The sequence below is a fragment of the Scleropages formosus genome, chromosome 16 (assembly GCF_900964775.1).
Source record: "Scleropages formosus chromosome 16, fSclFor1.1, whole genome shotgun sequence".
NCBI classification, from domain to species: domain Eukaryota; kingdom Metazoa; phylum Chordata; class Actinopteri; order Osteoglossiformes; family Osteoglossidae; genus Scleropages; species Scleropages formosus.
In genome coordinates this window covers 15,122,842-15,140,358 of record NC_041821.1, presented here as the reverse complement: position 1 = coordinate 15,140,358, position 17,517 = coordinate 15,122,842, and the positions used below count along the sequence as shown (strand labels likewise).

Below are 17,517 nucleotides of genomic sequence, written 5' to 3'. Positions count from 1 at the left end.
GACAGTTATAGATACCGTTAGGGGTTAAAGGAAGATGGAGCCATATTTGAAGGTCACATATCCTGATGTAGTACTCCTGAGTAAAGTACTTGCTTTCAATTGCTCCAGTGAAAATAGAGGTGAGAGTGAATGGGCCACATTAACCAAAAGGGCTTGACCATCATCTGCAGGGGTTAGACTGGTGTTGTCTTCAAGAACAGTGGCTGGTCAAGAGTGGCACAGGTACAGGCACAAACTGACCAGCCACCTGTTCGGCCCATGATTCTAGAGCGGCGAGACTGAAACTTGCACACGTTTTCTTGGGGCTCTGGGGAAATGGGAGAGGTCTGCCGTTTGGTGACCCACCAATGCAGGACGTTTGACCTGCAGATTATTTTGACATATGACAGACTTGAGGGCATGGAACCATGGCACTGAGAAGGCAGTAGCCACCCAGACATTGCTGGTATCAGTGTGGTGAAGCAAATGCTTTGGACCACGAGAACCCAGCTTGTCCAGACGGGTGGATTTGGGCATCCAGGGTGTGTATGACAAAATCTGAGCCAACGCACATTCAGCATGGAGAAGGATGTCATGCAATACGGTGATTTGGAAGCCAAGGAAAGCTTGGAAGGCCCTCTTTTGGCTGTAACCAAGGAGACTCGCGGCAGGCCCAGCATCTTTGGTAAGTAATACACGTCCATACACACATGCAAGACACCACCACCATTTCTGGTGAATATAAGTGTTGTGCTTTTTCTTTCATATGTGTTTTATATGCTAGATATAGGGTTTAAATACTCCATCCATCCTCTTTCAATAACCACTTGTCCTGGGGAGAGTCGGGGCAGTTTTAAATATTTATTGAATTGTATTTAATCAATTTTACATTTTTAAGCTTTATAATTATTCACCGTACATGTCACATTTAAGAAGCAATTTTAAATTTCGGCAATTTTAATGTGTTTTGTCTTTACAGGTACTCCAACTTATGACCTGCCTGACTTACAGTGACCCGTAATTACGACAGCCATTCCATCAACCTTATGACACTGTGTTGTTAGTCCCAACGTTTGGTCGAAACGTTTAAGGACAAATTTAAGCACTGTCTGCTCTTCAGTAAAAACGTCCAGCCGAGAACCGAAAGGCACCGTATTTCTTATTCAGAGTGTCAGTGTGTCCATCGGCACTGAGTTTTATTCACGGAAATGTTGCTGTATTTAAGGAACATCTCGTTTGTGATTCTATTCAACTTACTTGTGTTTAAAGTACTTAGCAAGAGAAAACATTCTGGTGGTGCTGAAAGGAAAAGTAAAGCTGAACAGATATAGAAATGAAAGCGAAAATAGTAGAGCATAAAAATATAACTATACACTCGCGTTGGTGGTGGCATCCATATGGTGAAACTAGTGTTAATGTCCCCAGTGGTGCTTTTTAATACCTAATGGATTGTATTGATTTCAGTTTTTGCATGGATGGCTATCTATCTATCTATCTCAAATATTAGGAGAACTTTGTTGAGTGACTCTTTAATGCAGCCCAACACGTTCGAAAACGCGACTGTCCGCGAATTACTGCGGTAAGCACACGGGGCAAACAAGCAGCGCAGTAAAGCGGTGCCCGCTGTGCGCGTGCAGCGCCGCGCTTTTATTGCGTCTTTATTGCGACCCTTGATCGGCGCTCCTCACGTACACCTACAGGGGGCGCTGCCGCGCGGTGACTGAGGGCGCGAGGCGCTCTCACGCGGACACCGTGCAGACGCAGCCAGAAGCGGCTCCTCGCCTCACTTCAGCGCTCTCGGTCTCTTGTAGCGCAGCTTGAACATGACGGAAACTTTTGACAAACGAAAGACAATCGATTTAAGGAATAAACACATTGGGTAAGACAACGAGTTATTTTTTTTTTCTTTTTTTCTTTTCTTTTTTAATTTTTGCTCTTTTGTTCCTACGTGTCAGTGATCCTTGTTCCTTCACGCATCAGGAGAATTCAGCACCGCCCGTTTTTTTCTCACCCAGGAGTGACATAAATGCAATAATAAATAAATGAGCAAAGGTGACACAATGAATAACGATTCGAACAATTTGACGTGAACTTGTATTTTTCTGCTGTTGTCCACCTGCTTAGTATGTTATGTAATCTAGTAATGTCTCTGCCACCTTGGCTTATCCAGGCAGCTTTATGAACACTGCTTGCCTGCCACTGTGAATCATTCACAGCGCAGCTGGTACTGTCCTGTTCACAGCTCGTGCCTTTGGTTGCCAAAAGGTTGCAGGTTCGAATCCCAGCCCGACCGAAGCGCTTCTCCCGAATCGCTCCAGTCAAACTGTCCCAAATCACCGGAGAAAAGCATCAGATACATGCACTGCAGTGGAGAGAATGCTCTTGTTCGTCCCCTGCTCTTATCTCCGCTGTGCTGTGCTCTCTATGACTCTACAGCACATGTTATCTTTACTATGAAAGATAAACAGACGCAGATTTGACCTTGTCATAACTTTCACTTGCAAGATACGAAATCCCTGATAGCATCTTGGTTTACATCTGGATTATGGTTGGTTATAGATTTAAAGGAGAGGACAATTGAAAGCGATGATCAGAAGCAGGTGGCGTAGCGGTTAGAGTTGTCACCTTGCGCTGCAAGGCCCTGGGATTGAATCCCCATCGGCCTCTGTAATAGTTTGGAGCTGCAAAAATTTTGGGACACCTGAGGAAAGCACTCTGAATGTTTCCAATAAAAGTTATCCAGCTGTGTAAACAGGGCAGTAATTGTTAGTACAATTTAATTTATTTTTTATCGATCACACTTCTTACTACGGGAACAGAGAGCTCGTAATGGTACTGAATGTTACTGAAGATATCGTACAAGCAAAGTGCACTCGGTCTCATAATATCAGCAGTAACTTTTTCTGATATTATTTGTTTGGTACTAACCAACTGAGAATGTTGAGTTGGGAGGTATTCCTGTGCCTTTTACTGTTAAAAAGACAGTTGTGTATGGATTGTTGTTAGTCATATTTAAATATGTGATTATAATAATTTTAATAACAGAAGTAGCTTTTGAGCTGATGTTTTTGAAATGTTGAGGTTTCATTTTGTGGTAAAACAAGTGAAGTTGATGAATCTAGTTGGACAACACTTAAAATTCTCCTTAAAGCCTTGTTACCATTCTCTGCAAGAACGGATTTTTAAAATGTTTCTTTAATCAGACAAAGGAATCCTCTGAGCATCATTTCAGTGTTTATATTTATTGAAATAATTCTAGTAAAATATTTTTTGTGTCTGAGATGTCTGGTTGGAGGTAGAAAATAATATTTTTAAAAAGTTGTCTTCAGTCTTTTCCTACAGCTTTTTTATTTCAAAATATTGCAGACAATTTTAAACCAATTAAAAATTTACTTTTAACATATGTGCAGCCATGAAATTCATTGTCTCTGAAAGTTTATGTAAATGATTTCTGTTTTTAAAATGATCTGCAGCAGCACCTCTTGTGTTCTTAAGTATTTTGAGTTGTTCTGTACATCCCACAGAAATTCTGGGAAAAAAATAATTCAATTTATTACACAACTGAATTGACAGGTTGTGCACTTTAAATTTCAAAGTAACTTTTTTTGGAGATGTTTTTTTCATCTGATGTATTCAGGTTCATTTATACAATAGAAATGAGATTATCTTTTTAGTCATTTTGTTTAAACAAGGGAATAATGTTTTAAGAAATGTGAAGATTGTATTTGTTTTTTACATTAAGTAATTTATACAGTGAAAATACACATATCATATTTCCTCAAAGCGAGAATGGCACCAAATTCCCTGTTAAGGACTGCATGTTTTAATACAATACATATACATCCATTTTATTTCTAGATGTTATTCACAGATCTACAGCAAAAATTATGTTTTATAACGTATCTCACATTTCTGAAATGTTTCTGTTTTTTAAAATCTGTAAATCATTTTATAATGGTAAAATGCATAATATTTTTTAGTATGATTTTATTTCAGCTCTTTTGTCGTGTAACTAACATGTTGCAACATGTGACTTAGCCCATCTTGCAAGGTTTTCTTCAGCCATGATCCTATCAAGATTGTTCGTGCCAAAGGCCAGTACATGTTTGACGAAAGAGGGGAGAGATATCTGGACTGCATCAACAATGTTGCGCATGGTGAGCAAAGCTTATTGCAAGGCTAGGCTGACGGTATGACCAGCACGACGCTTTATATTTAATGTTGCTCACAAACATTTTTTGAGCACATAAGAAATTGTCTTTTCATTTGCAGTAGAATGTTCAGCGAGTAGAAATAAGAGAACACATAGTTAGTCTCATAGGCCATGTGAATGAGTCACGCTGTTGGCCTGTACCTATGGAGAGGTTCAGCACATATTAGACTTTGTTATGTTGTACTGTAACTGGAATATGTGGGATCAAGGTTCATTTACATATTGCAGCCGATTTTTTTTTCCACGTGAGAAGTGCGCATCCGTTTCTGACCCGTTTTCATTTTACCCAGAGTTCTGGGCTCCGGGTGCTGGGCTGACTGTAAGAGCAATTTTGACCCTCTTGTCCTGTCTTTGTTTTCCTTTCAGTCGGACACAGCCACCCAGATGTGGTGAAGGCTGGGGCCAAGCAGATGGAACTCCTGAACACAAACTCCCGCTTCCTGCACGACAACCTGGTCCAGTATGCCGAGCGCTTGCAGGCCACTCTTCCGGAGCCGCTCTCTGTGTGCTACTTTGTGAACTCTGGGTACGTCCTCAAACTCATCATGGGTACCAAACAGTATTTACTATGCCCTGCGTCAGTCCTTTATGTCCGAGCACTTTGAGTCCCAAAGGATATTGCAATTAAAGTGTCCAAAAATAACCTGTGCATTCCAGGACACTAATTCACACACATCCACAATGTAATAGTAGAAGACATTATTGAGGACATGTATGAAGAACCAGCCAGAATAATGGCTGTAATTCCTGTGAAGGTCATGCTTTCCAGAGCTGGTCCATAGCATTTAAGCAAATGGATTATCTAAAATATTGTAATGACCCGCGTTATCGGGAGTTTGGGCGGGAAAAGGGGTCTATTGTAAATAGTTGAATCGTGGGGAAAAATGGAATTAAGTGTTCAGCCACTGAGGGGACTTAACAGGGAATATAGGGAGGTGACTGTGTTTGCCAGTGGGAAGCAGGGAGGAAAGCCTGTGGCGTGCTAAGCAAGCTGGGAAGGCTGGCTTGAGGTACAACTTCTTGAGAAAAAGGGGTCCTCGGAGCATTATTTCCTTGTGTGCCCGTGTTCCAATAAACGTTCGCAACGAACGCTCTCCGTGTGTCCTTCTTCGCCCCATCCTAACCCAGAGCACCGCACACCGCGGTATGTTCTGCATTACCAGTATGAGGGGCTGTTTTCCCCAAAGGACTTAAACCTTTTATTCTTTTCTCACGACAGGCATACCTGTTGAAACACTTCTGAGTGCTGATGACAATGTGCCTCTTTTCAAAATGCATTAAATAAATAAACTGTTATATTTCATGCATTACATTTAGCTGACATTTTGCCCAATATTAAGTTTGTATGATTATCTACCTACAATGATTTACCCAGTTATGCAGCTGTCTGATTTTTACTGGAGCATTTCAGGGTGGGTACCTTTCTCGGAGGTACTACGGTGGGTTGGGTTTCGAGCTACATGCTAGGTGATGGTTCTAATTACCACCTGCTGTTTACTCTCATTGTTGACAGTCTTAACTTGTGAGCAAGGATTCATTCTCATACTCATAATCAGAGGCAAATGTTCCCTTTTGAAAGCGCTTCCAGTTCAGCAACATTCTGGAAAAAATCTCTGCATATTATTTCATTCATAACTACATTAATTTCTTTGTTGAATCGATTCACTATCTTCAACGTCCAAATGCTATTAATGCTGCAGCGCATGTCTTTGTTTTCTGTTTTGCATTTATTGTTAAGCACTTTGGGATGACTTGCTGGGAATGGCTCTTTAAAATGACTTGTGCTGAGTAATGTGTAACTGGGCATCTGTTGCTCCCGCAGTTCTGAGGCCAACGACCTGGCCCTGCGACTTGCCTGGCAGTACACCAGCCACAAAGGCATCATCACTCTGGACCAGTAAGTCAGCACTGCCTCCTGTTCAAACAGCAGAGGTCATCAGCAGTCATCAAAGGCAATGTCCCTTAGTGCACCTACAGACAGAGTCACGCTTTCACCAGAATTCTTGCCCAATTCATTGCTCTTTGTCATTCATGCAACCGTGCGATTATTTCTCGTCTAAACTAGTACGAACAAGTGCATCCATACATTTTTTGCTGGTTTGTGGGCATATTCCAATTTCTGGAATTCTATAAGAGTCGTTGCGCTACGTAGACGGAAATCTATTAAGCAAATTGTGAAAAACCTGCTTCTCCGGTTTGGATCTTGCTTAATTCCATTAAATGCAAATATGGATTAGCTGTTCACAAAATGAAAGAACTTAGTTGAATCATTATAATTGTGAGTTTATTTAGTTATTTATTTTCAATTAAGGTTTTATAAATCCATTTTGTGAATTTCAGAGTAGTACAGGTATACACCAAGTGAAATGCTGCTAAAAACTAAGAAGGCCAGTACAGGTATCCCCCATTATATGGACCTGATTCATTCCTGAAAACATTCTGTATAGAGTCTGTAAACTGGGAGGTCCTTTCCCATTATTTTAAACGGGGAAACAAATGATAAGTGTTCCTGGACTCCACCGGACATGCACATGTATATTTTCATGATTAATTATTATTAATCATGATCTCTTTCATTTCTAAATGTATTGGCTGTCGTGTTTTCATTTCTGCACCGCTAGAACATTGATGTTTTCGCTTGCTAGCCATTGTAGAAAAAAAAAGTATCTTGAACTGAATCACAAACGAGACGTTCCTTAAATACAGCCACGTTTCCGTGAATAAAACTCAGTGCCGATGGACACACTGACACTCTGACTGAGTCAATAAGAAATACGGTGCCTTTCGGTTCTCGGCCGGACGCTCTTACCGTAGAGCAGATGGAGCGCTTAAACTCGTCCTTAAACGTTTCGACCAAACGTTGGGACTCGGGACTAGCACAGTGTCATAAGGTTGACAGGACGGCTGTAGTAATCACAGGTAAGTCAGGCAGGTCGTAAGTTGAGGAGTACCGGTATTCAAAATACAGCGTTTTTAGATCCATATTATAGAGCTTGAAATACTTATCACTTATTTTCAGATATCCACTGGAACTCCTCACAGGAGCAGTTTTTGTGAAAATGTTTTGACCATATTTTAGTAACAGAGCTGACATTTCATTGATGTTCTTGCAGTGCTTACCATGGTCATGTGTCATCCCTTATTGACATCAGCCCATATAAGTTTCACCAGAGGGCAAATCTGGAAAAGAATCTATCTGTTTTTGTGGTAAGTAGTCTGGCTTAGCTTCCTGAAATGTTGAAGTAAGCAAATACATTTTAAGTATTCCTTATTTCGGTTAGACAGATGATGAAGGAATTACTATAACTTCAACAAACTGACTTCTTCAGCGTTTTGGTTAGCTTCAGTGCGCGACTGTCAGGCACAGTTAAGGACCGCCTTATTTTCCACAAATTTTTTCACATTTTTTAAATGTCCATTTCTTGAACTTGACATGTACATACACGTACGTTGTGTTGCCGTTTCCCAGCTGCGCCCTGCAAAATAGTTAACCTGTTGCTTAACACAATATTCACATGTCAGTTATGTTCATTCATTTGTACAACAGAGGGAAGTTCAAGGAGGACACAGGAAGTGCTCTATTGTACATATTTTAAATTAAAGTCCTAACTACTTCTCAGTAGTACTGCATAGTTCCTGGAGGTGATAATTCATGGTGGAGAAAACTATCCCTCAAAGGTGCCAGGGGCATCTCAAAGTCCTACTCCTCCAAGTATTTGTGTGTGCAAGCCTCATGATGTCATTTCACTCCCAAGGAAGGAATGAACACTGAAGGATGGAAACCAAATTAGACTGTGGCATGGTCCTAACCCTTCTTTGTTCACAATGTGCAAAGGCGCCGTATTGCTGAAGTTCCTGTGTCTGAATTTTTGACACACTGAATGGTCGCAGTGCTTCAGCGTTGCTTATGTGCGACTGAGGGTGCGTAGCATGTTATCGGCACTGGACCGTCATCTCTATAAATACCTGCACTGTGTCCCTCAGGCTCCAAGTCCTGACATCTACAGGGGCAAGTACCGCGAGGACCACCCGGATCCTGCGACGGCGTACTCAGACGAGGTCCGAGATATCATCGATGACGCCCACAAGAAGGGCCACAGGGTAGGCTTCTCTGACGGTGTCTACGTTAAGGTGTCCCGTTCTGACCCCCCTCCGGCGGAACAGGCCTTTGGAGGCAGCTGCATTGTGTCACTGAGTTCACAGGGAAGTCAAAGTCCATTTTGCCCTAGACCATGAGCCAGAAGCATGCCTGCCCGTTGTCATCGTGCAGCGTACAGCATTTTTTTGGTTCAGCTCAATTACATGTGAAATTGACATCTGGCTTTTACTTGTCTTGTTAAAGATTTCAGGCATGTTCTTGCAATTCTTTCCATTTACTGCCTCATCTCACTTTAAATTGTTTTCCTGGCCATAAAGAGGGGAATGCTCGCGTATTTATATCTTCACGTTTTTTAAATATTTTTCCCTCTTTTCCCCCCTTCTCCTGCCCCTGTCTCCCTACTGCTGTATTTGTCTTTGCAGGCGATTCCAGAGAAGCCGCCCCCATGGGCAGGCGATGGCCTCATTCTCTTGTCCATAAGGGGGGGCGGGTGGCAAGCCGTGCCTCCTGCTGCTTTGCAGGGCCCTGCTGCTGCTCGTCTGAAAATCTGCGGCTCTTATGGCCTAACCTTCTCTTCCAGGAAAGACTGGCTTTCTGGAGTTTAACTAGAGCCCTGTATAGCCACTCCCTTCCTGAAAGAACCTTAAACATCTGCATTTGGACAGCTGATGGCATTTTAGGCTCTTCAGAAGTCAGGGCTTGTGGTTTTTCTCAGTTAATCAGACTGCTGACTAATGAAGGAGCACTTCCAGTTTCCTCGGATTCAGATGACCTAGGTCATTTTTAAGATTGCATACATTTCCACTCTGACTTCAGCTCCATCTAGGCCCATGTTCTAGGAGGAGGGGTGCGGTGTTACAAGCTCTTCTCTTGTGCAGATTGCTGCTTTCATCGCGGAGTCCTTGCAGAGTTGCGGAGGGCAGATTATTCCCCCTCGAGGCTATTTCCAGAAAGTGGCAGAGTAGGTCGAAAATACTCATCTTTTACTTGTGCTAGCTCACATTTACTGAACATAATGGGTGTCATTTAATTTTCAACACTTCTTTCTGCTTACTTGTAAATTTTGTTTTCCTCTCCAGTGAAGCCATGTAAATGATAATTTAGCATATGTCCTTTACCGCAATAAAAAACTATTTTAATTGTGTTACTACCGCTCCGTGTCCTTGTCCCTATGACTGTCACATGAGACACTCAATAATTGTTTTTAACTGGAAAACCCTGTATATCAACCTGAAACCACTGATCAAAAATGTTTGTGTGACCTTGATGTCATGATGTGACAGCTTTATATAACAAGGTGGTTCAGTGTGTTGCCTCATGGGTCCATGTACGTTGTGTTTATTCGTTTTTTTGATTTGAAATTGAAAAACAAAATGTGAATTACGATGCCTTCTTTCGATTCTTCATTTAATATTGAAAGCAGAAAAATGGGAAGCTGCTTTTATTGTTTCTGAATACACACACAAAAAAGAAAAAGGGACTTGTTTAGTAATGTTCTTTTTGTTTAATCATAAAGTGATCAAGGTGTAGAAATCAAAATCTCACAATACCAAATATGATGAATGCCCTAAAGTGCACAATATTTCCAGTCTTACAAGTAGCCTAACCTAGAACTAGAACCTAAAACTTCACGGTGCTTTTAACACCTTTGCTTAATTAGTAATAAGATTCTTAAGAAGTACCACCTGAAAAATCTGGCTGATTTTCATGGTGGACGTTTCATTCTCCCTTACTGTCACTCTTTTTGAAAAGCACCTAGTGATCCATATTAACTTACGAATAACTCGGAGCAAAGGCAGCATGTTTGATGAAGCCACTGATGGATTATGTGCGGTTTCAATTCGTTTGCATCCAGGTTGTTCAGTACCACCACAAAACGAAATAACTTGAAGTTAAAAAATAAGACAGCAATAAACTGTAAATGGGGCATATTTTAAATATTTTACATTTTGAGCAAAAATGGTTTTTAAACATAGTTAATTCATAATTTGTTTTTGATTTTTAAAATAAAAAAAAAAACGAATGAAGGCATCGTAATTTGCATTTTGTTTTTCAATTTCAAATCAAAAAACGAATGAATGCACTGTACACAGACCCTGTCACACTTTCATGATGGCGTTTTCCCTGTGTGTCACAGGCACGTGCACAAGGCTGGTGGGATCTTTATTGCTGATGAAGTCCAAGTGGGCTTTGGCCGAACAGGCTCCCATTTTTGGGCATTCCAGCTCCAAGGCGAGGATTTTGTGCCAGACATTGTCACCATGGGGAAACCCATTGGAAATGGTCACCCCATGTCCTGTGTGGTCACCACCAGGAACATCGCCGAGGCCTTTATGTCCACTGGGATGGAATACTTCAACACGGTGCGTGTCCAGTGCGTTTGCACTATTGTGTTATCTGACTAAGAAAGGAATGACAAGGAGACGGCATCAGGTAAGTGTTATCTTTCAGTGGCGAATGCCAGCAAGTGAATTATTCGTTTGTCGACTGACCATTCAGTTTGGAGGCAATCCTGTATCCTGTGCCATTGGACTGGCTGTCCTGGATGTCATCCAGAAAGAGGATCTCCAAGGCAATGCAACACGGGTGGGGAGTTATCTGATGCAGCTGCTGAAACAGCAGAGGGAGAAGCATCCCCTGGTCGGAGATGTCAGGTGAGCTGGGGGGGATGCCTCCTGCTGCAGGTAACCCAGCACCTCAGTAGAGTGAGTAGATCTCAGGTTAATGTCCCAGACAATCCAGGTGCAATGATGCGTGTGCTACTCTAGATGCATATGGCATCTCCCGTAAGATGGGGTTTCACGAGGTAGCAACATGATAATTTTGCTTCCATGGTACACCTGCTTTAATAGAATGTTCCTGTTACTAGGGATGGATTTTGTGCTGTTTTAGAACATCTAGTTTCTTTGCAAGACAGTCAACTTTTTATATATAGTTTATGTAATATTGTGCCTGAGGTCACAAAGTCTTATTCAGATTTTGTAGAGAAATTAATGGAAATATAATCTGTACTTCATTTACATCATTATTAATTATAATTGGTGCCAGTTTGCCAAACTATGTCAACTGTCACACACAACTTACCATATAGAACAAGTTATATCTTACATACAAAGAGATTATAGCACTGTATATCACGAATATCCTTGGAATGTATATACAAAGTGATCCTGAGTAAAAAGGATCAGATGTGTCTAATTAGTTCTGCTGAGATGGAGATACAGTGCTACAGATTTTAAAGTAGTGTTACAAATATAGTCACCCGCTGCACTGAATCGCAAAGCCACAAATCTTGTGTTGACACCCCAAAGTAACAACACTTACGTGACAAAGTGCCTCCGATCGCTTTTTAGATTTTTATGACTATATTAATAAGAATAAAGCGTTTTTAAAACTAAACACTGAAATACAAAAATATACCCCAATACTGATATATAATTGTCATTTCTACCAGAACTACTGTACGTATTGACCAAACTACAAAGATGCACTTCTGGAGCCCAGCTCATTGCATTTTTTTTTTTAACTTCTACAAACGCTCTCATCATTCATTACCACTTCCATCATGTGGAATCAAAAGATCATTTACTTGGCCACAATTTGTACAGTTGCAAAAATGGCTGCAGCAATTCAGGTTAAGAACATTTTGCAGAAGTACTACAGTACTGGGATTTGAACCAGTAACCTTCATGTAACCGGTCCTTAATCATTACTCTGTCTGCTGCCAATAACTGCCTCACGGGCAATCATTTACTGCAATTCACTTGTTTCCCAAAGATTTTCATGGATATACCGTATATGATGTTTTAGCACCTTTATGAGATCCACAAATATGTTATGACTTTACATTTATTCATTTAGCAGACACTTTCCTCCAAAGCGATGTACATCTCAGCGAAACTTTAAATGTGCCTGTTACACAGAGGGCTGTGTTCACTTCGTAATATTTCTATTAACAGCAGTGCGGGAGCAGCTCTTGCTCTGTGGACTGCTGTTCTGCTGTACAAATGTGTAAGCCTTCTCACTGGCCTGCAGGGGAGTGGGCCTTTTTGTAGGCGTGGAGCTTGTGAGAGACAGAATCCAACGCATTCCTGCTACTGCAGAAGCCCAAGATGTCATTTACAAGTGAGTGTCATCATTTGAAATTTTGAAAGAAGTCATCAATTGTAATACAGTCATAAATCTTGATAGTCTTAATTTTCCTCTAGTACATTCCTCAGTTTTTACAACATAATCATATCATAATGAAAAGCACTTAAAGGCATTATCTATAGAGGCCATAACTCATTTTCTCCCATTATATTAAAACTTAATCATGTTATATTAAGAATTGCTTTCTTAAAGCGATGACAGCTGATTTTTGGTGGCTGGATGTCCCTAGGCTGAAGGAACAGCGAATTCTCCTGAGCACTGATGGTCCCCACAGGAATGTGCTCAAATTCAAGCCCCCCATGTGCTTCTGTGCAGAGGACGCCAAGTTCATCGTAGAGAAGATCGATAAGGTCCTTACTGGTATGTTGGCTCAGCAGGTATTTCTAAGTAAATCAGTTTAGAATTAATTGTCTGACACTTTTCTCCAAAGAACTTTACAAGCTACTTTTGAAGTTATTCTAATGGATACAGCTGGATATTTTTTACTGGAACTATTTACGGTAAGTATCTTCATCAAGTGTGCTATAGTGGCAAATTGGATTTGAACCTGGTTTCTCTGAGTTGAAGGTGGTGGCTCTAACCACTACATTTCCTGCTACCCAAAAAAGGTTACAGTATTTGTTTTGGTTGAGTATAAAATCCTGCTCTACAGTAAGTTTTATTTAATAAATACACCCACCGCTCACATAGCAGGGTCCTGTACAGTAAAAACATTAAAATACAACAGCTTGAGTAAATACCCCTTTTTCACACAATTGTTTCATAATTCAGTACAATTGCATTTTCACCTGTTGCATGCTAATTTTGCACGCAATCCGAGAAAGACACGACAAACAGTACAACACATGCATGCAGCCAGCCCCACATAGATGATTCAAGACAACACAACTCCCGTCGCTGGTTATCGGTCTAGTTTAGCCATGGCATCCACACAACAGTAAACATAGAATACACACTGTGGACATTTAAGAAAGTTACAGACACAATATGTTCATTTAACAACTTACAGAAACCTAATTATATTTAGCACAAGACAATATGGGGGGGCTATCAGGTTTAGCCAATCATAACCATTGACTGGTGTCAATCAAAATGGCAACTGAAACAGTAGATTGGGTACTATTATCATTATAGACACTTTCTTCCATGAAACTTACAATTATTTACCCATTTTTTACCACATGGCAATTTTTACTGGAGCAATTCAGGCCAAGCACCCTTGTCAAGGGTGCTGCAGCAGGGGGTGGAATTCAGACCTCCATACTGACACAAACACAATTTAAATGGAGCCAGCAGTCAGTCAAGGTTTAAATATAGGGTGCTGTACCTATGTTTAGGTCCCTATATTATAGGGATGGATATATGATGTCCCTACATTGTCCCTCCTCTCTTTGTGCTGCTGTGGCCACACATATATGCCACAATCTTTTAAACAACTTCAATAACATGGATACCCTTACATGAGACAATGTCATTGTCATGCATTAAATTTTCCACTTCTTTTTAAATAATTAATTTTAGCTGATGCATTTTTAGTACAGGAACTATTACTACTACTACTTTTTCTATAAGAAATAATGAAATATAATGTTACAAAAATTTGCGTAATGGTGTGATTTCATGGAACAAAATAGCCTTGCTAAGTGACAGATGGGTGTACTTGTCCATCTGTATGTACACAGTGTTTATGTGAAATTTTGACTTCCTCTCATTCAGAAATTGAAGCTGCACTTGGGCTTCAACTCCCAGTTGTTATGAATGGCATTCAGGAGGTAAGGCAGCCATCCTGATCTGTCGATTTAACATGTATGAATGCAATGGCTTTGTACAAAAAGAAAATACCTTGTTAAATAGTCTACATTTTTTAAAATATTTTTTCCTTTTCTTCTTAGACATACTGTGGTGGAAAAGGGCACAAGCACAATTTAAATAGAGTCAGCGGTCAAGAGGCTGTGGAATCACATGAGTCTGGGCCTAGCAAAAAACAACGGAAAATCAAAAATGATATAAAGTAAACGTACAGTAAAACCAGCTCGCCTAGCTATACCGAGTCTCACTGGCTTGTATGATGATGTAACATGCAGAGCTGTAGAGCAGAGCAGTTTTTTTAAAAAACAGCCTATTTTAAAGATCTTTCCGAACATAGTTTAAACCAATCAGCGTAAAGGGAAAAAGCTATCTTTACTATGAGAAAAACTGTGGCTCGTGATAACATATAATTGCTTTTGTTCTTAAAACCTTGATATATATGAACTCACAAAACAAATACAAAAAAAACGGAGCCGTCCCATTTAAATTAGCTGGATATATCAGAGATTTAATTTTAATTCTTTGCTTGATGTGATTTTTTTTTTTTTTTTTTGGGATATTCCTTGTTCTCCTGCAGACAGATTTCAAGTGCCACCCTTAAATGACAACTAATACCATGGATTTCAAGTAAAATCACACATGTACATCCTGAATTCTTGCAGTTTAAGTCTACATCAATGTATTAAGAGGGCAAAAGGTGTCTTCTTTCACAGAACAATACTTTTTATCAGTATTTGAAATGTTTATTCTGTGAAATAAGTGCTGTGTATGTAAATGGCAGGATATAATGTTGTCTGCAGTGTATTTGTCTAGGGGTTGTCTTAGTGGAACACAGTGTGCTCTCCCTGTTGAAGATTTGAAGACTCTGGACGGGGTACTTAATGAAGTCTGTGCTGGAAAGCGCAAGGGCAACATTGTAGAGCTGCCAACAGTTTGATTAACAAGCCCCTCTCATTCACATTCCTCACATGGCAGCCTTAGGGAATAGATGGGCTCACAGCGAAGTTCTCAGAAAAGCTGTGGGCCAGGTTGGCACATCTCAACAAATGAAAATTGCTGTAAATTTACCAGGAGAAAAATCTCTATGTCGCAGTGTAAGCATGCTTTTTACATTTAAAAATTCAAATTCTACCCTAGAAACAGAATTGAATGGAGCACAAATGCAAGTGTTACACATCTGACAAATTGAAGTATTGTGGCACACAGCGCTGTGGGTTTGGATGGGGTGAAGAAAAAAAAAACGGAGGCAGCGTTCATGATGAATGATTTATTTGAACACCGGCACAAGGGAAATGATGCTCTCGGTCTGAGGACCCAGTTTCCTCCAGGACCTTCGCTTACAGCCAGCATTCTGGCTCTTTCCCTAACACACTGGGAGACACGGTCACCCCATCATTTCCCCCTTAAGTGGCTACACACGTATTTAACATTATTTCCCATAATGCAACTATTTACATTAAACCAGTAATGTGGGTCATTACAGTATTTAATATGTACTGCAAAGATGTGAGTAAAACCATCTATATAAAATTTTACATTTCTTTTGTCTTAGACAATGGGTATTTTGGAATTTTCACACTACAGTTAAAGGAAATAAATGCTTTTCCTAGCAGCCCTATCGGTTTATTGTTGGCTGGGGCCAACTTTGGAACACAAGTGGGCAGTTTCACCATTGCAGTCTTGTTTGGGCGGTGAGCCCAGTCGAGGAAAACCAACACTGCAAGGATCTAGGACACCAGGGTGGCCAGCGGTCTGAGACTTGTGGAACGGTAGAGCACTGAATGAACAAAGAGAGGACCCCGTGCAACAGACCGTTTATACGTATTACTTATTAGCCTTATAAGTTGGAGTAACTTAAGCTTCAGCACTCGGAGCACTGATGGTTAAGACAATGCTGGACTGTCCATACATGGCTTTCCTCTGCAAAATTCAGCACCACTTGGTTCAGTTCATTGTCTCTGGGCAGTTTAAAGATCAACCATGTAAATCATCTTTGGAATAGCTGTTTTTTTTCCTCTTCAAGCCCTTATGAAATGTTAATTTACTGAGGTTAAAAAATGAATAAGCACCTGCTTTTCCTTACTTAATTAAACATTTACACAAGAGTACACAAAGAAAGAGGACAGTTCTCAGCTTTAAGACTGAGGCATGGTACTCTACTGTATATGTGAATGGCTAAGACAACTTTGAGTGTGGTTTGTGTCATCGTGCTTCTGAATGTATGACATCAGCAAAGCAGAAATTTTGACAACTGATTTATGGGAAACACCAATCATTCCAATCATTAAGCTCTGGCTCGCCATGACCGCGCTCGGCACAAGCGGTTTAAGTCAACGTGTTTGTATATATTTGGCATAATATTGTTATGCAATGTCAAGCTTGGTGGGAGCACCACCATGTGGAAACACAAAGAAAGTGCAGAAGTTTTGCATCAGTGGTTGGGCACCTGCAGTCCATGGCAACCACCGCATTACCTTCTTCCACGTGTCCCTGGACTGTGGGAAGAAATCCATATCAACACCAGGGGAACATGCAAACTGCACACACTTTGAGCCAGATTCAAACTTACACACACAGTTCATGCACCTGCATTACCTGCTGAACCGCTTCTACATCTACTTTATTCATTTAGCTAAACCCCTCCTCAAAAGTGACTTACAGTGTTAATTTACCTACACTTATTTACTCATTTGGACAGCCAGGTATTTTATACTGGAGGAATTTAGGGTAACTACCTCACACAAGGATATTACAGCCAGAGGTGGGATTCAAACCTGCGACCAGTAAGTCTAAAGGCTGCAGTTCTAACTACAATACCCCCTTGGACCAATAACTGGAGTAAAATCCTTCAACTCATCTGACTTCTTAGTAATCTACGTGTACACATACTGAGCAGTGTATTAGGTGTTAATATTGATTTAATAAGGTAAATTAATGCAATTTAATAACTGAACTGACTGTTCAATTAATTTTTTGCAGAAGGTATGCAGAATTAAATATCACTCATCCCTCATTAAACAGCACTTATATGGGTATTCACTAATTCAGACTTCAAGAAGTAGTACACCTCACCCAAGTATAAAGACTGTTCCAGCTGTCAGGATATTTAGATGCAGGAGGGAACCACGCTATGGGAGAAACAAAACAAACTGATGGAACAGCCTGCTCACACTGCTAACTAGTCCCAGTGCTTGAACACAAGGAGAGCTGTGCATAAGAGCGGAAGATGATGCTGGGAAGAGAAGCCCTGTCAGCTTGTGTTCAC

The 17,517-nt window shown here is 40.6% G+C and overlaps 1 protein-coding gene across 1 annotated transcript; it reads left to right on the top strand.

The window, feature by feature from the left end:
* The first annotated feature begins 1,711 nt into the window (after nucleotides 1-1,711).
* etnppl (ethanolamine-phosphate phospho-lyase) lies at nucleotides 1,712-15,523 on the top strand. Its single transcript, XM_018741413.2, has 13 exons — nucleotides 1,712-1,858; nucleotides 4,018-4,136; nucleotides 4,559-4,718; nucleotides 6,015-6,089; nucleotides 7,306-7,399; nucleotides 8,177-8,293; nucleotides 9,170-9,252; nucleotides 10,429-10,654; nucleotides 10,791-10,945; nucleotides 12,327-12,416; nucleotides 12,673-12,803; nucleotides 14,160-14,215; nucleotides 14,336-15,523. Exons 1-13 carry the CDS (start codon nucleotides 1,803-1,805, stop codon nucleotides 14,456-14,458), a joined length of 1,485 nt encoding a protein of 494 aa, XP_018596929.2. The 5' UTR covers nucleotides 1,712-1,802; the 3' UTR covers nucleotides 14,459-15,523.
* The last annotated feature ends 1,994 nt before the right edge of the window (nucleotides 15,524-17,517 follow it).

Bases quoted from the DNA above. Each gene is read 5' to 3' on its own strand.
- etnppl (XM_018741413.2), top strand. From the start codon at position 1,803: ATGACGGAAACTTTTGACAAACGAAAGACAATCGATTTAAGGAATAAA. The intron at 9,253-10,428 runs GTAGGTCGAAAA...TGTGTGTCACAG, and splicing joins TATTTCCAGAAAGTGGCAGA to GCACGTGCACAAGGCTGGTG. The intron at 12,804-14,159 runs GTATGTTGGCTC...CCTCTCATTCAG, and splicing joins GATCGATAAGGTCCTTACTG to AAATTGAAGCTGCACTTGGG.